This window comes from Sipha flava, unplaced genomic scaffold (genome assembly GCF_003268045.1).
Source record: "Sipha flava isolate LNK unplaced genomic scaffold, YSA_version1 48_pilon_pilon, whole genome shotgun sequence".
Taxonomy (NCBI): Eukaryota; Metazoa; Arthropoda; class Insecta; order Hemiptera; family Aphididae; genus Sipha; species Sipha flava.
The window spans coordinates 279,867-304,439 of record NW_020273306.1 but is presented as its reverse complement, the minus strand read 5'-3'; the positions used below and the strand labels follow the sequence as shown (position 1 = coordinate 304,439).

The 24,573-nt window shown below is 27.2% G+C and overlaps 1 protein-coding gene across 1 annotated transcript; it reads right to left on the bottom strand.

Moving 5' to 3' along the window:
- Nucleotides 1-3,669: 3,669 nt before the first annotated feature.
- On the bottom strand, nucleotides 3,670-12,306 carry LOC112690059. The gene is made up of 6 exons (XM_025563964.1): nucleotides 12,054-12,306; nucleotides 11,364-11,954; nucleotides 8,217-8,433; nucleotides 7,382-7,759; nucleotides 6,493-6,738; nucleotides 3,670-5,049 (listed from the first exon to the last, which is right to left on the bottom strand). The coding sequence occupies exons 2-6, from the start codon at nucleotides 11,666-11,668 to the stop codon at nucleotides 4,003-4,005; spliced, it is 2,193 nt and encodes a 730-aa protein (XP_025419749.1). The 5' UTR covers nucleotides 11,669-11,954; nucleotides 12,054-12,306; the 3' UTR covers nucleotides 3,670-4,002.
- Nucleotides 12,307-24,573: the final 12,267 nt, after the last annotated feature.

The window sequence follows — 24,573 nt, the reverse complement described above, 5'->3', positions numbered from 1 at the left end:
TTTCGCTGAAATCGGAGAATAAACGAAAATGTACAACAGATTTGTTATAACTTATAAGACTTATCAGTTATCATCGGAAACATTCAACAAAAATAGTGTTAGATTAGAAATAAAGTAATAAAGATTAAAACTTGTCCCACACGACTTATGCACTTAGTGAACACAGAAATCACTATTATAAAGTCCCTATTACTGATAGATGACAACTAATGGGAAACCATGATTGAAAATAATCGTTATACTTTAAGACATTCTGTATACCCAAAACCGTACCTACAAGCAGGTTTCCATTGTTCACAATTTTGTGCGCAAACGAGTTGTCATAAATGTAATAAATATATTAATATGTGCGCAAACGAGTCTCAACCATGTCCAAGTTGTGTAAAAAGCAGGATTGGAAACATAGGCGTGCGCGAACTTTGTCCGCAGGGGGGGCCTTAAAAAAGTGAATCAAAGATTCTTGTACTAAATACTACTAGTATAATTAAATATTTTAAATTTTATAAATTATTTATTTAATTCAATATGCAAATATAAAAATTAATACTATTTAAACTTATACAATTTATATCTAAGAAATCCTTATTTACATATTATTATACTATTTACAACTCCATCCTTCTGTCCACGGGAGTAAGGTTTTTGAATGTATCAACTACATCTTCAATGTTTATATTATATGCAAGTTCTGATTAGTCTGATTAAAAACTAATAACTAGGCTTAGGGACTTCTAGAATTTGTATACTTTTTTTAATTCTCGTTAAATGTAGCAGAGTGCGAAATAAATTCGTTTCTCGGTGCCATGATATCAGATCCAAAATTTGAATGTGCATATTTTTACATATTTGATAGATTTTGCTGAAGAGTACATATTTTAAAATTGTTGTGCTTATTTTGCATATTTTGACAAATTTTTCAAATTTCAAATTAAAAATTATATATACATATAACTATATATACGATCGAAAAAAAAAATGTACTAAAAGGACATAATACTTTCAGTAATATGCTATATGCAAATTACCTCTTATATCTGGTTAAAATTTTTGTGTAAGTATAAATAATACTATAAACCCGTATCGATCGTATAATCCGCTGGATGTCGACCGAATGTTGATAAAGTATATAACATTATTGTAAATAATCAGTCCTAGCAATTGGCCATCAAAAATGTTTACACGTGTATTTACGCCTCCAAGAATCTAGTTTCGCCACTGTGTACTAACATATAATTATCCGACTACTCTAATGCAATTGTGTTCCTAAACATCTCACAAGCATTCGATCGAGTATGGTATGACAGTCTGTTGTATAAACTTAAGAAATTCATTCCTATCACCAGTGGCGTATTTGGGGGGGGGGGGGCAATCCCCCTCCCTCCCACCGAGAATTTTTAGACCAAGAAAATTTTTATATATGTAATGGGTATTTTATTAAGAAACAAAAATTATAATTTATTTTATGGTATTACTACATTTGAAAATGTTTCAAATTTTACATTAATTTAAATAACGCAAAACGCTAAATTTTTCATAACGTTTTAATTGACAATAACGGTAAACGGAAAATTTTTTAAACGTTTAAATTTGTATAACGTTTAAACGCTTAAATTGAATAACGTTTAAATTATTTATAATGAAAAATTAGATAAAACACAAGCGAAACTTTCAAAACACAGATAGATGTTAAAAAAGAACTACACAAAAGACCATTCTAAGAAGATCCAGCATTAGATAAAAAAAAAAAAAAACCACAAATATTAAGGATTCACCTGATATAAATATTACCAAAAATTTTATTTGAAAATTTTGAACCTGAATTAAAGAAAAAATTTGAGTCGCCCCCTCCCTAGAAGTAAGTCTAAATACGTCCCTGCCTACCACTTCCTACTTACTCATCAAATCCTATCTTACAGATCCTAATTTCCAAGTTTGATACAATTCTTCTTTATCTGAAATAGCTACTATAAATACTGGTGTGCCTCAAGAGGTAATCGGTCAAAATATCCAAGAACAAAATATCCTCGGACAAAATATCCAAATTTATCCGTTTTTCTAAAAATTAGTATCAAATTATTTAATTGACTTGTTAGTAGCAATAATATCACAGTTATTATCGATTATGACCGTTATGGGTATTGTTAAATTGAGATATCATTCCGTTTTGACTTCTGGTTTTTACTGTTGGGTTTGATAAATTGCCCAGTAGTAGTAAATTGAACAAATATTTAAACGGTAATAAGTCGCAAACGGATTACTGAAATTATAACAACATTTTTATATCCAAGCAATTTTAACGTTTATCGCATATTCTTATTGTGTCTAGCTTGATTCAGATTATATATAACTAGTAAAAAAAAAAATTAAAAAAATATTTAATGAAAGTTTAAACTGAACGCCGATTGGTAACAAAATATTTTCTGTGTATATTTAAACATTTAATAAGATCATACTTCAGGTTAGAATAGGTTAACCTCATCTGACTTACTCAAAACTGTTATAGCTATTATATTAATATAGGGGTGAATCTAAAGAAATTATAAAAAAAAGTTAAATTATGGTGGGCAGAGGGGAGAAAGTTACATTTACGGTGCATGGGCCAGTTTAATCCATACTTCCCAGGCCAAAAAAATTAGCCAATCCGCTTCTGATTGTACATCTCTGCACACATGCATAATGGCATAGTACATACCTCAATTATAAATTTTGATACCAAGACCAAAAGACTAAAAAATGAAGTCAATAGTTTGTATACAACACGAGTTTACTATAAACAATTTAAACTGCAAATAATAATTAACACACATTACAAAAATTAGTCGCTTCAAATCTTCATATTTCCTTATGGTTTGAATTAAAAAAATACTTTCTGTATTTTGTAAAGTTTTACTCAGAAGTCAAATATACACATTGTATTTTACAATGAACAATAATTCAAATAATTTGTAATTTCTAAAAATAAAATTTATTTAAGATTAAAAATAAAATTAAGCACAATTTGTTATCATCTAAAATATATTTTTTTTTATACAATTTTTATTTGATAATAAACAAATTTTAAAAATATAAACTTTACCACATGGTTAGTTTAACATAACTTAACATAATTTACAACAATAAATACAATTTATATAACATAAGTAATAATAAACACACTTAACTACCTAAAAAATTGTAAAATAATTAAACAAAAGGTAAAATTATACCACATATTTTTAATTCATTAGAGTATGAGTTTGTTTGATTTATATTTCAATAAATGTAATTGTATCTTGGTATTTATAATTGCTGAAATTGTTTTGATTATTATTTTTGAATTCATCAAGAGCTATAGCAGCATCATCACTTACAGTTATTATTTAAAGGAAAAAAGTCATTTTTTTTTTACAAAGTGAGACAAAATATTGTCACAAAACCTAAACATTATTAGTATTTTTTTGGTATACTCATACTAATTTCGATATTCATAGTTTAATGTTGAAAATTTGTACAATATATACTTTTAATTATTAAAATTATAATTATTATATTTTACATTAAAAACATTTTTTGGAATATTTCATAGCTTACAAAATGGGTACAAGTAAAATATTTATAAAATTAACTTAACTACATTATTAATAAATAATAATAAAATATTGTTTTGTCATCAGTTAGTGGTATATCAATAAAGTGGCTCACTTTTAAGTTATAATTTTTTATTTTTAATAATGTACATTATGATTTATAATATATATTTAAATATACCAAAATATTTAACTAAACATATTTAGTAATGGTTTAGTTGTATTGATTATACATAGTAGTAAATATAATTCTTACAATAAAATTATCTACTGATTATAATATTTATTGAAAAGGACATTATTTAACAAACAATAAATGGTCCCTCTATCTTCCTAGTATGTCTTTATCTTTTTAATAAACATAATTCTTGCTAAAGATACATTTTTATGTTAAATATTTAACCTATAGGTTAATATTTAAGGTATTTTATATATTTTAATTTGAAGGTAAATTGTTTGCCACATACGAATTATGAGTATAAGTTATTGCAGTACTTGATACAGCTATTTCTTTTGCAAGTTTATCAGCTTTGTCATTGCCTTCAATCATTTTATGACTAGGAATCCAGACAAAATGTATTACATTTTGTTTTAACTGGTGAGCATGTATTAAGCATAAGATACTATTAATTACATCAGAATTTATATTTTTGTTTTGAATACACATAATGGTACTTAATGAATCACTAAGAATAATATACTCATTCATATTTTCAGTTAAGGCATAGTCAAGGGCTCTCAAAATAGCTACTGCTTCAGCTTCAGATGACGAGTATTCTGATGACAGTTTATAGCTATAACAATTCTTAATAGATACAATAGCAATTCCAACATTATTTTGAATCCTTGATGCATCAGTATAAATTCTAAAGCCATTAGGATGTTTGTTTAATATAATTTGGAGATTGTATTTATATATTTCTGGAGAAGTATGGCTTCTAGGAAATACTGTTAAACTGGTGTCTATGTCTGTTAATATGATTTTGGATGTAGTTGAACTATTCAATTCAATTATTGATTGAAAAAATAAATTAATTTTATATTCAATTACTGATGAAGATGGTAAACATTCATAGTGTCCAAAATAATTAAATGTAGTATTCAAATATTGAAATTCGTTAGACAAATTATATGATTGTTGTGAATCAGCAGCTACTTTATTTTTAGATTCTTCAGATTTACAATATTTTTTTAATCCTACTTGCATTTGAAAATTACTTTTAATATTATCTTTTATTATATTTTTATTTTTAATGACCAATTTCTTATTTTTATAACCAATAAGATCAACTCTCATACATGGATTAAAAACTCTCATTTTTAAATTATATATTACTTTCATTTCAATAAATACTTTATAGTAAAATAAAATATCCTCAGAAGAAATATCTCTTGAATTTGATATAGTTAATATGATCTCAATCCATATCAATTCTGCTAAATTAAATATCTTTGAGTTGTCAATGAATATTGAGTTGTGGTACTGAAAATTGTTTAATAAAAAATAATATTAATATGGATATTAAAAATTACAACTTTATAAAATGTTGATGTACTTTTCAAGCCAATTTCTTGCTTACTAAAAGGAAAACTGGTAAGTAATGGAAAAGTTTTTAAAATATATAATAATAATTATAAAACTAGATATTATTATATTAAAGCAATCTATAAACAACAAAATATACAGTGTTCTGCTCACTACAGTTTTATATCATTATTGCCAGTAAATGTTCAAATAATTATTTAATTATATTCAAAAGTGTTGAACATGCAATCAATTTTTTTTACACGTTTTTTTTTTTTTTTTAAGATATATCATATACAGTTTCTTATTTATATTAATAAATTGCAAGAATACATACTGTTATAGAAATCATAATAAAAACAAATTAAGTAAGAATTAATAGTTTTCTTTTAATGATGTCTTAAATCTAAATGTAGTTCAGTCAATTTAATTTTTTAAAATAATAAATCAAAATATAATAAGCAGTTAACTAGTGAAAATTATTTTATAGTTTATGAAAATAGTACAATTCCATTAATAGATAAATATCAATACTTAATTATTGAATTAACTCTATTAGATTATTATTACTTATTAGCAGGGCTCGGAAGTTGATGACCTTGAAAACATTACAAAATTACATAAAAAAAGATGCAAATATGACATAAAAATGTCATTAAAAAATGACCTAAAAATATTACAAATAATTGCATCATACAATTAGAGTGTATTTGATGATATCAAAAGTAAATGAACAACGATTATCTGTTTATAAATATTTATATTTGGAAAAACTTCTTTCCACGTCCACTGAAGTGATTGGGAGGCACAACCGAGTACTGACATATATTTTAATTTTCTTCATCTCGAAAATATTACAAAAAAAAAATTAAATTTAGATATAATAGGTATTATTCACTATAAAATGATGAGTCAAAGAATGTAATTGGTGAAATAAAATCGGACAAGTCTTAAGTTTTCAGCATAATGGTTTACAAGAAACGATAACTAGTGAACTAGTGTGAAATCAGTAAAAATGAATAAAAATGTCAAAAGATGACTTAAAAAGTAATTAACACCAAAAAATGCAAAATAAATATTAATTATTTGGATTCACATGATAATGAAATACATTTGTGGTCAGAAGAGCATTGTTTAAAGTTTCAAAAAAAAATTCAAAATGAATCAACTTCCGAGCCCAACTTATTAGTATAGTAAATTAACTCAAAAACTATAAATTCATTTTCACTAATCAACTACAATTGTCTTTCTTATACAAATTATCTTTAGCAAATAATGTACAATGTAAACTGATAATTATATTTAAAATATTTTTAATAACAAATCAAAAAAATAAATAAATAAATAAAATAATATGTACATTAGTTACATTTTAATAAGAAAAATTCAGGAAACACTTACTTTAATGTAATTTTTAATGGGTAAGTTTGGTTCCTTAATCAACATTAAGAAGAGTTCAATACCAAATCTGAAGTTGTTTCTGAATAGAACAGTATATGAACAAATGTCTACGATAATTTTCCATTTATCATGTTTAAATTTTAAAATTAAATCATTTAAATCAGGTAGTACATCTTCACCATTTTTATGTCTCTTCACTAAAGTCTCCATTATGGTTTTTAAACTTAAATCTGCATAATTTGTATTCTATTAAAATTAAAATTAAAAATTAGGAACAAACTATAATGTAGATATCTCTATAAAGTAATGGGCTTAACACATCTCATGTTGCTGAAGATGACACATAGTCATTTACCGTCATATGACCATTTAATATAACAAATAGAAACATATGAACAACAATGAACATGGGTCGTCATTGGCTAAACTTGCCTAAAGTAGAATGTCAACTATGGGTCATAATCAGTATTGAATGTGTTAAATAACTTTTAAAATACATTTAAAAATTTTTAAATAAACTTTGATATTAAAATCATGTTGTTTCTTTTAAATAATTAAATTTAAGATACTAGAAAATTGAAAATTGTATTTTATTAAGTTTTCAGTGTCTCGTAAGTATAAGTTAAAGAAAGGTAAGAGTAATAAATTCAAATTTAATTATTTAATTTAAATAGGTTTTATGTAGAGTTATTGAGTTTAAAATGTAAGTTAATAAAAATATAGTATGTACCAAAGTAATACATAATTTTATAACTTCTACATAGTTATTTTTAATATATTTTAAATTAAACACAATGAATAATGATTACTGTTAAAAAAATACCATGATCTTTGGAAAAATTAATTTTGGATTTATAACTCATTCCTTTAAAATAAAATATAATCTTACAGTGTATTCAGAATAATTAATTGATTCAAAATCTGATATTTGAAATTCATTTTTCACAACTTCATTTAAAGTAATTAAAACAAATGAATCAACAGAAGTATTTATTTTGTCTGAAGTCATCACTGCTCTTTTAACAGTCTCAATAATTTTAGTATTAAGACTCAGCTTTTTTCTAAATAAAAACTGTCTCTTTGTCAATACACATGCATGTATATGCCACCAATGAGAAGTATTAGGATCCAAGTTACATGCTATTTGAGCATATTTATAACATTCTTGATTAATACCATACTCCATTAATATAGCAGCATGTATGATATGCACAACAGCTTTTAATTTATCATCCATGATTTCAAATGGAACAATTTCATCCAATAACTAAAAATAATAATTTCAATATATAATAACAATAAATAAATAATTACCGGAAAATAATTACTTATTTTTAAATATCGAAATAAACAAATTGTCATGCATTTATATGCAATTTAGTAAGTAGTACTAATTCAGTAATTTTATCTTAGAATAAAGAAATCAACAGCTATTCAAAATATTTGTGTACTATATTAATACTGAGACTAAATAGTATAAATTTGCTTAAATTTTGAATTGTTATTACTATTAACAAAGACCAAAAAATAAAAAAAATTATTATCATAAAATATGAAAATATATTGCATAGAATATTTTTGATTTTTATTATTATGAATTAAAGGTAAACTTTAATTAAAGACGAAACAAGGCTTTTTCAAATACATATTTTTATATTTCTATTTTAAATTTTTTCTAACTTGACCATTTATTTTTATTAATTTTTTTCTATACAATAACTTACCATATTAAATCCTGTGATTTCGTTTGTGTCAAATAACATATGAATGAAGTTAGCAGCTCTAATATGTTTCAAGGCAATATTTATAGATAAATAAAACTCATCTGTAGTTTTATCTAACTGGTCAAGCCATTTATCAATTTCTAAAATCTTCATGTCACTTGCATTCAATTCACCATTAAGATATAATTCATGACTAATAATTAAATTACCAATAAACCTAAAAAAAATAATATAATTGAAGGGTCGGCAGGAATAACGTGCTACGTATCATTATTTCGGATTTAATTTTTTTTTTGCTAAATAATGTGAAAATATTTTATAAACATGACTGAAAAATTTCATAAATATAAATATGATATAATTTTATTTTATTAAACAGTTCAGAACGTGCATTCAAAATAATATTTATAAGAAATTATAATAGGTACATTTTTGTTTTTATTATTTAACCCGTCAACGGTAGCGGTGTTAGTGTTTTGCTAATATGAACTCATATTAAGAACTGCTCGTTTAAATAAAAATAGATTGTTTTGAAATTCTTTATACCTCACATCAAAATAATATTATACTAAATTAACGACAATTAAAATATAGAAACATATATTTGTGGATCTTATGAACTGTTGATTTTCACAGTACTGATTTTGCTGGCGTCTTGCTTACATGATACTAACTGTGTTTAAATGTTTTTTTTTTTTTTTTTTTAACAAAATTCTATATTACGCCATCTGTTACAATTAATGAACAATAAGCTTAAGTGATAAATAATAACAAAACAGACAGAAGAGACCGAGGGAAGAGACCTCCCACCGGAGGTACTTCAGCATGAATATAAATTTAAGGTTTTAATCCTAAAATAATAATAATTATAATAATTATAATAATAATGATACTACCATGAGTACATAATAGTTATGCCTTATGAGTAACAGAGATTTTTTTTTTTTTAGTAGTGATACTTATTATATATTATATAAGCAGGTCACGACACCATTGCCTTTTTAGTCTTTTGTGGGGATTTCCTGGAATAGTTGCAGATGATAGTTGGGCGATAAGGGGATTAGAATGATGTGTTAACTTTTTATTGAATCGTTTATAGTGGAGCTTGGCTAGTTCAGTGACGGTGGGTAAATTGAAGTCAGAACGAAGGGTATTATTTGAAACATAGAAGGGAGCTTTGGAGATGACGCGAAGGACTTTGGATTGAAACCTTTGTATACGGTTTGTATTTGATACTTTCGCTGAGCCCCATAGCTGCAAACCGTAGGACCAGATGGGTCTGAGTAGTAGTTTATATAGCAATAATTTAGTAGGTAGTTTAATATTTTTAGAAGTTAGGAGCGGTCGAAGTTGGCGAAAACGGTCGTTAAGTATTCGAGTTTTATTTTTAATGTGAGCTGACCAGGTAAGTCGACGGTCGATGTTGACTCCAAGATAGCGTACACATTGGGCAGTAGGAAGGGGTTGGTTGTTAAGGAGGAGAGTCTGGCATACTCCTTGCCGGAGCGTAAAAGTACAGCTACATAATTATGAAAAAGTAACCATATGGTTTAGTGAGACTAAGAATGATCACACGATTCCGATGATATTGATTTTGATATTGCAAATACCGTGGAAAGTATATATGTGATATATAATATGTAAAGAATATACTACTCCTACTTTTCAACATACAATACCGCGAAAGAAAACTCGGAAATATCAAATGAAGAAGTATCATTTTTTAAATGTTTATTATCTTAACATATTTTGTGATATAACAGTGACTTGTTTAATTTGTATAATATATATATATATCCTATCAAAAATAATTTGTATTTAATTTTTTTTGTCCAAGAAATTTTAATAATAATTGCTATAAATATTTTAAGTTTAATAGAATAGGTATATTTAAAGCAGTGGTTTCCAACCGGTGTGCCATGATAAATCTATAAATTGTTTTATAAGTACGTATTTAACAGCTTATTATCGAAACTCAATGAAAACTGACTGAACTAATATTAATTATTATAAGTATGCCCGTCGCAGCCGTCTTGATTGATCGATTGTATTCATGTACAATTTATATAAATAACCTTTTAATAGAGTTGACTGTAAATAGTGTAAATATATATAAAAAAAAATGGGTTCACATAATACATGGATTGGTGTGCCGCGAACATTTTGTTGGAGATGAAGTGTACAGCATTGTTAAAAAGGTTGAAACCCACTGATTAAGTGAAACATTCCTATCTTTGTTTAACTATTCTAAGATCATTAAATAATACATAGGACCGAAAAAACCATAATATTAGCGTAACACAAACACAATAAAAAACATGACAATATATATGACGGGTCAATTATAATTTAACATAGCACATTATTCCCGCTGACCATTCAATTCAGAGCCATAAGTGAGGTAAGTGAAGCACTTGCCTTGGGCGCCTGAAACTGGGAGGCGCAAAAATATTAAATAATTAACTAACTCATTTTAAGAAATGTTATTTCTTGTTTTGCTAGAAACTTAACCACAATTTTTTAGATTTTTCCGAATCGTGTTATACATATTACAAGCTGTGAGTGTGACAACCATACAACCTCGGAGGCACATTGCTTCAGTTTTTCCTTAGGATAAACAATGGCTCGTTATGGCTCTGATTCAATTATCATTAAGTCCCTAATAAATTAAAAAAATATTTATAAAAAAAGTATATTTTTTTTTATTAAACAAATATTAATTTGAAAAATCTATGAAAAAAAAATGATGAGAGTATAATAAAATATTAATTTATGAATTAATTTATTACAATAAATATTAAACTTAATTAATATTTTTAATAACTCTTCAGATATTCAAACCAAAAATATATTTAAATCAACTTCTCATTTAGTAAGGAAAAAAGAGTGAACATAATCAAAATAAAAATATTAAATTTAATATGAAATATTTATGTTAATCTATATAGATCATTTCCACTAATTAATAATTAAAAATACTTTAAACCCTGTTAAGAATTTCAGAGTAAAATATTTAACTTTATATGTCTTATAGTTAATTTTTTAAGAAATTGTATAATTTGCATACATTTTATAAATTTTTTTGAAGACATTTAAATACTAATTTACTTATAATTAATATAAATAAATATATTATAAAGTATTTACCTTGTAAATGTAAATTCTGGCAATGAAATATCTAAATTTACATTACCATATTTGTTTTTAATATATATAATCATATCTTGATTTCTTTGCGATTTCACTTCCCATGTAAATAAGCATTGCAAAGATTTAATTTGATTTAATAAATCAATATTTTGGGAATTTGTCACAGATATTTGTTTATCTACTCTAAAAGTATTATTCTGTTTAATTGATTTATGTTCCAGTGCATTGTTTTTTTTTGTGTTTTGTTTCTGTGTATCATTTAATAACTTTTCTACCAGTTTTTGATACACCAAAGAGAACATGTTGATAGTGTAAATCAAACCAATTAAAAACAAATGTGAATAATAAAAGCTATTTAATGGTTATAATGATGTCAGTAAAATTGTAACCAATAATTTCAAATGTAAAAGTCAGTATAACAATGAAGTAGTTCACAATCAAATTTCACTCATAGAGTAAATTGTAGTAGATGTAAGACTATATGCACTGCCTATAAACTGTAAGCCTCGTGCAATAAACTATTATCTTATCTGGGAAATCCTCTAGACAAAAGTGCCTCTAAGCAATACTCATGATCGAAAGAAATATCTAGAGAAAAGAAACATATCTATGAGATTAATATTTTAACCAAACAAAGTAATTATGGATGAAATAAATTTGAACACGATATCAAAGGGCAGTAGTTACATGTAAATCAGACGACGATGCGACGGAAAGAATATTTTGACACTAAAAAAGGACATGATCCTTTGATCCCATGACGCAGGTATGTCTCGCGTCTTAATTCGCAGTAGCTGCTTCACTACGGAGGGCGGCATCTAATTACATAGCGGACAAACGTCAAGTACATCATACGAACGCGACGGAAGACAAAATGCAACTGCAAGAAAGTAATTTCCATTAAAGCAACAAGGCAATCATTTCGTACTGCGTAGACGGATTTTACCTGTTATTCAGGTCATAAATCGCCATTGATAACCGATATAGTGATATCGTTATCAGCTACGTGTAGACGTTGATTATGTTATTGTTAACATTATTATTACATACCACTATTACCATGTTCATAGTTGCGTGAAACGAATAGTGATAGTGATGCACAATAAGATAACAAATAATCGATGTACAATACAGTTACGTATAATACGAAGCAAAAGGCGTAGGTAAACTGGTCGGGTGGAACGTTGAGTTGGGTATACATAGAGAACACGTGGCTGGTGAACGGCGGAGCGGACAAAAAAGAACGTCACGCAAAAGCAAGCAGGAGCCATCCTCCGACCCATGTTATCCAATAATAATAGGCAAATCGTTTAAATTAAACTGTTCTTATTATCACATTCTGTTTCTTGCTGATTATACAATGCGTAACGTATACCAAATAATTTTAATATGAATTCGCCAACTTAATTCATTGGTCGAAAACGTCAAGGGAATGTCTTGTGTATAGTGTTGTTTGGAAAATCCTTCTCCCTTTTATTTGATTCATCCAATCATCAAGTATTATATGTTCTGAAAGTAATATTCCCAAAATGATTATTAAAATTAATTAATATTAATATTTAATTTTAAAATTAACAATAAACAATAAATCTAAGTATAATTGATTTAAAAATATAATTCATAATATTTAATACCACAATAATTGTATTTTCAATAATTGTACAATAAGTAATTATTACTTCTGCCTAGCCTCTAGCGTCTAGTTATCGTCACCGACCTCCTATAACAACATAACAACTATTAATATATCATATTATAAACCATAGTCTATAATATTAATTATTAAAGTAACAGTGGCGTAGCCAGGATTTTTCAAAGGGGGGGTTTACGGTTTAGGTCTATACAATAGGTAGGGATACATAAAAAATATTATTTTTAATTTTCTTGTACTTTATTTAAAGCATTTAAAGTCAAACAATATTTTAATTACATTAAAATTTACACTAACCATAGTTTACTTGTTTTGGTCGTTAATTTATTTAGAGCATCATCAGGGTTTATCATCAAATCACTGTGTATATTCATCATTGCCAAACCATTCAACTTATTTTCATATGTGGTGTTTCGTAAATATGTTTTCAATCTTTTTATTGTTGAAAAAGATTGTTCACTGTTAGAAGTTGTAACTAGGAGAGTTGCTAAAATCTGTAAAAGTTTGAAAGTAGGAGGGAAAATTGATATGTTACATTTTTGAAGAGCGTCGATAGTATTTTTTGGTAAATCTTTAGTTCCTGTACATTTTTGTTGCTAAATTTTAATTTCACTCACAGCCGCTAACACACTGCAATCTAAATCGCTTTAATACATTTCAACTAGCTGCTTAATTTTTTCTTCATATTGTATACTATTGGATGATGGTAAAATAACGTTAACATTTTCAATTATAGATCTATGAGATAAAAATCGGTCATTTGATTGATTTAAAAAATGATCTATGAATGAAATGAATAAAGATATTTTGTAATAATCCTCAAGCAAATCAACCTGGATATTGCATCAATTTTTTTGCTTATTAGTTGTACGAGTAATAGATATTTCAATATTTAAGGCATTACATTTAGATTTTACATTATTAAATATAATTTTAAATTCATTTTTATCATTTAATCTTAGTTGTTTAATTATATTTACTACGTCATCAGCGGTTTGGATAGCTTCAACCAGATCTATATTCTTTGTCTGAAGAAACTTATTTAATGGTAAACTCAAACTCAACACGTGTCCCAGTATACAAGTTACTAGTATAAATTCTGGTTTTCTTATAACACACAGCAATTGGTATGCTCCTGATGAAGCATCCTCATCATGCCAAGTACAAACTTCTGATAAACTATCAATTATTGCATCAAATAACTCGAGGAAAATAATTATTGAGACATGTTTGTCTACCTATCTTTTTAGATATAACAGTTTCAAAGGGTTATGGGTTAATGAAGAACATATACGTCCTATTGATTCGGATTAAATATAATTTTTTTTGGGGTATTTAAAAAAGTACAAACTTATGATGAGAGAAAAACTATTTTCGTACATGATAAATTGATAACATAGAATATCGATAGTCTAATAATCAATGTGATGTTATGTACACATTATTATATTGTTATGTACCATTTTTCAAACAAGAACGCACCGTATGTATATGCATCATTATCAGCCACGGAGAAAAAACACAAAATGAGTAATTTATTGTTCTGTAATTGGTCACCCTAGGCTGTTTACCATGGTCAACTATCAACAACGCCGTGCTTACAGGAAATTGAATAATTAAAATTAATATTAAATAAAAACTAATGGGTGGGGTGGGTGGATTACAACACTCAAAATCCCCCTGGCTACGACACTGGTAAGTAATTAGTTATGGTGAAAATAAATTATATATTGGTTTCCGGTACAGTGGCAGAGCACGTATTGTTTTTCAAATTATTATGTATATTTTTTTTTACTTCTGTACTTAATACTTTGGAGTTTAAATAAATTACGTCAAAATAATATATTTAATAATAGCTATTAACACATTTTTTTGAAAGTAAAAGTATGATCAAAAATACCAAACTTAGCACAGATAGAGATACTGTGGGAACATTTTTAATAAAATCAAATTGCCATATAGATATTACTCACAATTATGTGAGATATACAATAAATTAGGTATCTTTTAAATTAAAAAATGCAATTTTAAAAATATTTCCTCATTTTTCACAGACTACATACGGAGTTTGACATTTATTAGTTGTTCTCAAACCCTGATCCTTAGGGCTCCGTGAAAAAAATCTAGGGGCTTCGTAGGCACATCTGAATTAATTAAATTTTAATATTATTATATTTTTTAATTATTGAAGATAAACTCTAGTACGATAACTCAAATTGCGCAATAAATTGTAAGTATTCTTCGCCGAATGCCCATTTAATTTACAATTAAGATTTACTGATAAAATTTGATTATTTCTACTCCATTTCTTGGCTAATAATTCACAAATTTAAATAAAGTAAATTTATCAATAGTAGACAAAATGACCACATTATTAAATTTAATGATGTGTGTTTTTTTTAACATCAAATTGAAAATTATTGCTGTCTCAAGTAATACATTCCTGATTTTCAGAGCTCCGTACATTTTTTTCGAGAACTAAATGCTTCGGTGCACAAACAAGTTTAAGAACCACTGACATAGACGGATAACTGTGTTCACACGAGATTGGGGTGTATGAAGAGGTCCCGAACACACCCATAATCAGATGTGTTTTTAAGCGTTGCTACACGATGCGATCAATACATTCAAACGTTTGCCACCCTACCGTGTCGTGTAGCCAAAGTTGCCAACTATCCAGTTAAGAAAATCGGGACGTTTTTCGAATATAAGAACATTTTTTCAATTTTAATATATTATAAATAAAATCATTTCTGGTATAACATATTATAATATATGATATAAATACATAACACAGATATATTTATTCTCTATATGTATATACTTATATGTAAATATTATATTATATCTACAGCCGAGATATTTACTAATAAATGTTAAAATACCATACTATCTAAAATATAGATAGTACAAATTGATTATTGCTCTGCTCGATAACATATGAATTTTTTTTAGAGTTTTATCGTTTGTACTATCGTACAAAAATATATATTGGTTATTTCCTTATGTACTGGGAAACATGTGTCTGAATGAACTTTGATCGGGACGTAGGAAAAAAAACTAAAAATCGGGTAGGTTGGCAACCCTGCGTGTAGCGTAAACCGTGTATTGATCAAATATGACTAGGGCGAGTATTTCAATGCAGAATGAATTTTTTCTAATTCTATACGCTATGCTCAGTTTGGCAAAAATATGTTTCAAGTGTAGATTCATATAATTAAATTTTTATTTTGCAATTTTTTTTGCACTTGTTGTTATATTTACTTCTTTAATACATTTTTGGTATTTTAACTATTTTAAGGACATTATTTTCATAATTTTTAAATTTTTGGAAATAATTAAAAAAATTTCAAGTATTCAATATTTTCCTTTAATCAAATTATTGGCAACTACATTTTATCGTCTTATGTTATTGTTATTTCATTTAATTTTAATTGTCGATGACGATAACAATTATACGAACTATGTGTGTGGAAAGCATTGATCAAATAAAATAAAACATTTTAATGCATTTTTGGTTGTCATTTTTTATATTTTCTATAAATTTTTTACGCCATTAATTAAATTTTTCACATTTTTAATACATGTTTTTACGTCATTGATTAAATTTTTTAGATGATATTGCATTTTTTTTAAGGCATTTTAAGGTATTTTTTAGGGCATTAAATCAGCACCCTAATGAGACTATAGTAATGTATCTTCACGCCATTTGGCTTTACAAACTAATTGTATGGACTTGGAATGTTTTTAACAAATACATAATGATTTTGACTTGGAGTTATTTTATAATAAAAAATTTTCATTCAAATTGAGGGTATTTATTCATGTTTGAATAAATCCACATTGAACAAGAAACGCTTTTATGAAAATGACTTTCATAATTTTACGATCTGGGTCAGTTTGTTCACAAGTGTAACCCCGATCAATAAGACCCATTCGTTCGCGAACGACATATATGTAAAGCCGAAATGTGCGCATGAGCGTGGTGACTTCGAACACTACCGCCACAGTGCGTCGGCGAGAACTAGAAAAAAAATAATCGTAGTGTCAAGTGACCTGAACAAGTGATTTTATATATATATATATATATGTATAAATAACTTACAACATTGATTAAGCATACAATTTAGTATATTTAATTATTGCATAGTATATTCTGTAATCAAATGGGGTACAGAATGATGCTTAGGTTGTATTTTTCCGTTCAATCATTCGCACTCAACATAAACAGAAAGGTACGTCGGCGGCGGGGAGAACTATGGGCGGTGCCTTATCGCTGACTGACGAAAACTGATCTGAGAAGTCCGACTACGTTTCTTATTTTGAACAAAGTATACTCGTTTTCATTCCTACTTACCATCTCTAATATGCAATAATATATCACTAGTGTTAACTAAAAAAAGTAATATACGATTTGACTTAACGAATCGTTACATGTATAATTTTTTGACTTTAAATTGATGAATTTAAAAATAAGTTATTTTGTACATTATTGTACTATTTAAGGGAAAAAATACATGTTGTTATATTTTAATATTAATATCCACTTTATGTTACAGGTCCCTTAGAACAGTATTTTTAGACATCAAAATAACTAATATCAAGCTATCAAAATTCGAATAATTTAACGAATTTCATATAACTTCAAGAACAATGCAGATTTTTGTAATTTCTGTCAATTTTTGTTAACATTTAAAAAAATCGAAGATAAATAATAAAAAAAAAAATATGACTAAAGATTTTTAATATGTTTCCATAGAAGTATGGTCTAATTTAAAAGGAGCCTAAGGTTTAAAATGTAAGGCATTAAAATAGAAACTTAAAAATGTTATCAAACTTGTAACCCACAAAAAGAGTAAAAAAATTGAATACGGCAAAAAATATTCGTTTTACTAATAATAAAAAATTAAATGGTTTTATTTTTAAATATTTGGTGGTATAATTTAAAATATTACTGTTATTGTTATTATGTAATATTGTTACTCATAACTACTGTGTTTCCTGAGAAGGGTTTTACCTATTTATCATCAATAAATAAAATAAATTTTCTCATTGAATCTTAAGGGAATTCATATTATGTATTTTAAATATGGAAATGATTAAATTGGAAAGCTTAGACAATCTATAAAATGTACATAATATTATCTGTTTTACAAGTCCTGTAATTGTATAGTAAGTCGTTTCGTGTAAACCGGCCTAAAGAAATATTTAAAAAGCAGGTGCTGCACCAAACCGGTTATACGAGTTATACAACTAACTACATTATTTTTCTTAGATTTGTTTAGTATAATCTTGTATGTATGACCTTCAAACAATTTATTCATGAGGGATCGGAATATCATCAACAGCGTCTTAAAATATGTTATCATTCGAATTTGTTTTTAAGTAGTATTTTAAAATTAAAATTATTTTAAAAAGTATTTTAAATTTATTTGAATTAAATCGAAACTTTTATATGTTCTATGATGTCTATGTTTCCAAAGAAAATAAATATGTATGCTATTTATAGTAATTTAAAAAGTAATATAAAATAATTAATCCTCAATATTCAAAAATATAACAATATATTGAAAATTTGGTTTAAAAAATGGTCATTTTTGAAATTAAATTTTAATTTTAAATACTAATAAGTACTACTAAATTATAATTAAAAACTAACGATTATGATTTATTGTATATAATTAGGGTCCTATTCAGACCGGATTTTACGGGTCATATGTCGTGGGCTCGGCCCTAACCCCATTTTTAATAGGTCCTAGGTGTTTTTTTTTATTTGTAACTATAAGAAATAAAAAAATTTAAAAATACATTAAAATGAATTTTATTACGAGAACATAATAAAACATATTAAAATCGTATGGTTGCAATGATATTTGTTGTCAAAACTATTTAATTATTTGTTTTCATGTAAATTAGACAAATTTTTTGTTTAAAAATCAGGTTTAATCGAAAAAATAAAAGGACTAGGAAGATTTAGTTTTTCCGAGGCCTGACAAAGCTAAGTGCGGTCTTAGATATAATATATATATATATTTATAAATCAGACGAATGAAATTAGAATATTTAAAAACTAATTAAGAAATTTATGGGATGTAATACCGTTCATACCGACCTTCCATAAACCATACTCATTTTTTTTGTAATCAATAAATTAATGAATTTGTATTTTACGTTACAATGTTATGATATTTTCGACGGTCTTCCCTTGGTCAATCATAAAAAGAGTACAATTAATGACTTTATTTATTAACTTAAACGTTAAGCCGCGTCCACCACACTAGCGTAACTAAACGACGAACATGTGCTCGCGAACAAGATTCGTGTGTAACAAATGAGAGAACTTGTAACATTTTATCGAAAAAAATAGGCGATCCGTCAGTTTTCGGTATTTTAAATAACGTAAAATCAAAGGATGTTACGCGAACATGTTATGAAAGGTATGGACACGTCATTATTTTCACGAACACACAAAATTAAACTATTATTATTTATAATCTGTTTTTAAGTTTAGTTAACCGCCTACAACCCTTGCAGCATAGTCATTATTTATAACATTTAGAATATTTAATTACAATAGTTAAAATATTTAATAATTAAGTATTACTTATTCAATTCATATACGTCTATACTCAACGATAGATTGAATTACTATGAAGTTATTTATTGGTTAGCTATACGCGAACCTACGCGAACATATATGGATATTTTTTAGTTGTTCGGCGAAGAGTTCGTTGTTTTGTTACGGTAGTGTGGACGTGGCTTTATGCAACACTTCTTTGAAGCGACATGAGGTAGCACAAGTACGAGAGCATAATTAGTTCTCTTGCATCTCATCTCGCCTCTCCTCATGCACACTCCATTCCGTGTTGGGTTTTTTTTTTGATGTGCGTTCATGGTGCTGACCATTAGGTCAGGATTCGAACAAAAAATGAAAAAAACGAGATAATAAATGGTTATCTCACGTCGTTTTAGCAAGAGTGTGAAGCTATCTTGTTTCACCTTACCTCATTCAAATTCATAGCGGCATTAGAGTGTAGAAAAGCATAAAATATTAAATTGATAATTACATGCTACAAAATAGATATATAAATACAATCAAAGACTACCAACGTAAAAAATATTATAATTTAGATATTTTTTTATTTTTAATTAGAAACAAAATTAACAAAATTTAAATAATTAGTTATAATTAATCATAATTAATTATGTTTACATACTTATTATCTATACATAAAAACTGATAGTTGATTAAGTATTTTATTTCTATAAAATTTATTGAAGTCACTCTGTAAATATAATTAAAAATATCGGCTCTAAAAGTTGTTTAAGATGTAAAATAAAAATTATTAATGATGGGGAACAATTATTGCCAATTTGACTAATAAAATATTAAAGTGTTAGTTTGGTGTAGACGTATTTTGAAATTTGGAGCTATGTAAGATTTAATTTTTAAAATTTGGTAAACATGTCTCTGACCCAAGTTCTGTGTTTAATGAAGTATAAAAAAAAGTATTTTACCAGATGCAACTAGCTGCAGTAGATTTTCATAGATTCCGTAGATTGCAATTTCTTGTCAATCGCCACCAGTGGATGAATCGTAGGCATACAGTATTCATTAAAATGTTGATAAAAAACAAAACTACAGACTTCAAATCGTTTTTTGAGACAGTTAACAGGTCGTTAGGGATGAGGGTAGTAATGTACATCATACACCACGTTGCTGTTGAGTGCTCTCTGACGACTTGAGTAGTGCAGTGGCCAATTACAGCGTCACTGACCGGTTATAGGATGACCGTGACCAGGATCAAGGATAACAACATTTCTATGACTAGGAGTAGGCAATATGGGTCATTTGAACGATTCGGTTCATTTGGATCAAGTTGTTCAAAACACCCGTTCATAAGATTTGTTCGTTGAACAATGAACTGGATACAACAAACGTTCATTGGATCAATCGTTTACGTTCAATCCGTAAAATTTCATAAATTTGAACGAACTGAATTGACATTACATGTAACCAGTGGTGTAGTCAGAAATTTATCAAGAAATGGGTTTATCAAATATGGTATATGTAACAAATTGTTGTGCTAATAAAAATTATATATTACAAATATTACAATAGATACTATCTTAATCTTATTTTTCTTGCATTTTCGGTAATTTTATTAATTATTTTATCTGTTGACAAATACTCGTATTTTAATTTAAGTTTCGTATAAGCAAATTTAATCGTACCAAACGCAACATAGGTGTGCGCACAGGGAGAGCTAGGTATGCCGTGGCACACCACATGTGTTTTTTTTTATGACATTTGTTTATTCGGGAAATAAGCTACAAATAGTAAAAATTAGATAAAATAAATTAAGATCTTTATTAAAAATTGCCAAATGCTAACCCATAGGTTAACCTAAATTAATTCCTTTTTTTTAGGAGGGAGGGTGAGGTTAGATTTGGTAAGGCCCATATAAGGGAAAGTGGTTCAATTTTTTTTCAAGGCACATCCCTTACAAAATTCCTTTGATACACAATCGTAACACACCCGTTATTTTAAATCGATTTTTTATACTACATAATGAAAATCAGAAATAAATGTACTTTACCGACCACTTCATGTTTTAGAGCTCACCCATCGCCCCCATCATAAAATTTAAAAATCTACATCTGCATTTTTTAATTGTTTTAATAATATTTATTAAAACATAATAATTAATAATATTAACGTAACAGTAATTAGCTCCGCTAATATCATTAGTATTGATATAACACGACATAACATGGTATAAAAACTATAATGATTATAAAATTTGTTAGATAAGAGCACGACTACAGTAGCATCTATAATTATTTATAGCCATGAACCAACGATATCTGTGTGGTGGACAAGAGTCGCCAAAACGTTTATGATAACCACCAAAAAGATAGAAGCAATCACGGTAGAAGTAATACTCTTAGATATGTGCTAGTATTTATCAATGACAAATACCCGTTATTCGTCAACATTAAATCATTACCAAAGTTTTAAAATATTTAAATACCAAACAGTAGTATATTCGTTTAGCATATACACCATAAACATGACTCATGAGGGGAGATCAATTATTGCTTTTTAGTTTCTACTAATGCTGTGTTTTCCAATAATATTTTTAACCCCATGAACCACTTCAATAATATTTTATAGGTCACGAACAACCTCGATTTAAAGTAAACTAGGAAGACTTTTTTTCAGTGCCGTAAAAATCGAGTGTGCAGAGTGCACATTGCACACAGCCACCGGGCTTCATTCTATATTATAGGGCAGGGGTGGCCAACATGAATAGGTTCATGATCCACACGGATAAATATGATAATTCCAAAAGCCAAATACAAGATAAATACAGATACATTTTTAATAATTTGATACAATTTTATAAATTTAAACCCATAAAATTAAAATCCAAAATAATAATAATATGATAAGTAAATTTTAATATTATAAATAAAGTGCAAGCCGCATTTAACAATGACAAGAGGCACACGTGGCTCCCAAGCCGCAAATTGGTCATCTCTGTTATAGGGTCTCAAAACGTCCAACTACCTATGTAAGTATGTACTATACAATAAATCAGTGTTTCTTAAACTGTGTTCCGCGGAACCCTAAGGTTCTGCAATGATCACTTCAGGGTTTCGCCAAGCTTAAGTATTTTTTTTAAATATTTAGGAAAATTATATTAAAATTTTTAACTAAAGATTAGTAATGGTGAAAAAATTGTTGCATTATAGAAAAAAATCTTTTTATATAAAATAACAATGGATAAGTCATATGGAATAGTCCAAATTTATATTTAGTCTATTAAAGTAATTATTATTCAAGTATTATTATATATGTATACAATTATTATTATATTAATTTTTATATTGATATATATATAATAAACAATAATAATAATATAATAATATATTATTAAATATTATTTTTATATTTTTCTAATTTTTTTATTTTTATTTTTCATATTTTTTGAATTAAATACCTTTAACACAATATTATTATATGATTATAATTTATTTACAAAATAATTTTGTTAAAAAATAAAGTACGGGTTCCATGATAAATGTGGTCATCAAAAAGGGTTCCATGGATACATTTTTTTTTTAGAAACGCTTCTTGATAACGCATGATAACGCATTATGATATATAATTTATACACAGCTAATAAGAATTATTTATAAATATAATATTTATAACATTAAAAATACAACAAAGATTAAAAGATTAATATACTACTTATAACTTATAGTATTAATATATTATTTATTCAAATATTTACAACACAACAGCATTCCAAATGTCAGAAAGACGGTTTCTCCTAGGAATCAATATTTGGGAACCGCTACTAAACAATCATTCAACTGGGACGGATGATGGTTGAGTTGTGTTATAATTATGGAAAACTTTTTTAAGAATAAGTAAAATACCTAAAATATTTGAATTTTTCTTTTTTTTGTATCAAAATTAGAAAGCGCTTGCACACTTGCTAAATTTGCACTTTAAGCATTACTTTCTAATGGTCTTACATCTTGAACAAAATAATCTCTACTAAGAATATCATAAAATTCATGGTTATTACATTCATTATCATTAGATTCATTACTTATTTCAAAATTATTTTCAGTTATATTTAATAAATTACATTCTGGCAAAGATAAATTATGCACATTTCTAAATGCCTCACTGGTACCTAACCAAGTTTGAATTTTGGGAGACTAATGGCCGATAAAATAAATGGTTTGTTTTTAGAATTTTGAAATTTGGATAAACTATATATGGTATATGTACTATTACAACTACGAGCCATGGGGGGGGGAGAAATTATGCCCTCTTCGCTCCCCTCAAATACGTCCTTGGGTATCGGCTGCAATTCGGTATTTTCGCGAATCTGCACACAATAGTGTACGTGCATATTTCGATTATAACGTTGGGTAGTACGACCCAAGCAGTCGGTTACGCGGTCGGTTATCGTTACGCATTATCCTTAGTGTTATTAACGATTTCGCTTACACTTGCAGCGTTCCGAGACGACGAGCCCGCCGGCATTCGTAGACGATCGGCTTAATAAATAACGTCCGGTTGACAATCTATAAACATTGTTAATGCGTAACGTCGGCGGTGATCACATTATTAACTTTTCAAATTCGATCACGACACCCCGAATGCATCGGTTTTACGTTTTTTTTTTTTTTTATGTACGACGGATATATATATATATATATAAAAAGGCACTAAATCACCCGATTACAAATAGTGCTATGTAATAACCAGCTGGCTATGTATACAAAATCAATATCATATAACCTATAACGAGTGTTTTCAACGAGTGTAAAACAAGTACGAAATATTAATCGAACGTTCATTGTTAACAAGACAACATAACGCAAACACTGTGGACAGGAAGAAAATAAAAAAAAGAGGTCAAAAAATGAGAAATTCGCGACACCATTACGTACGCATCGTACCGTCGACTACATTCGAGACCTACATTTAGGTTGATAATACCTCGTGATAGAACGCGATGACGAACC

Excerpts from the sequence above, each read along its gene's own strand:
- LOC112690059 (XM_025563964.1), bottom strand. The coding sequence starts at position 11,668 with ATGTTCTCTTTGGTGTATCAAAAACTGGTAGAAAAGTTATTAAATGAT. Across the intron at positions 8,434-11,363 it reads CCAGAATTTACATTTACAAG|GTTTATTGGTAATTTAATTA; the intron begins GTAAATACTTTA and ends TATTTTTTTTAG. Across the intron at positions 5,050-6,492 it reads CCATTAAAAATTACATTAAA|TACCACAACTCAATATTCAT; the intron begins GTAAGTGTTTCC and ends AACAATTTTCAG.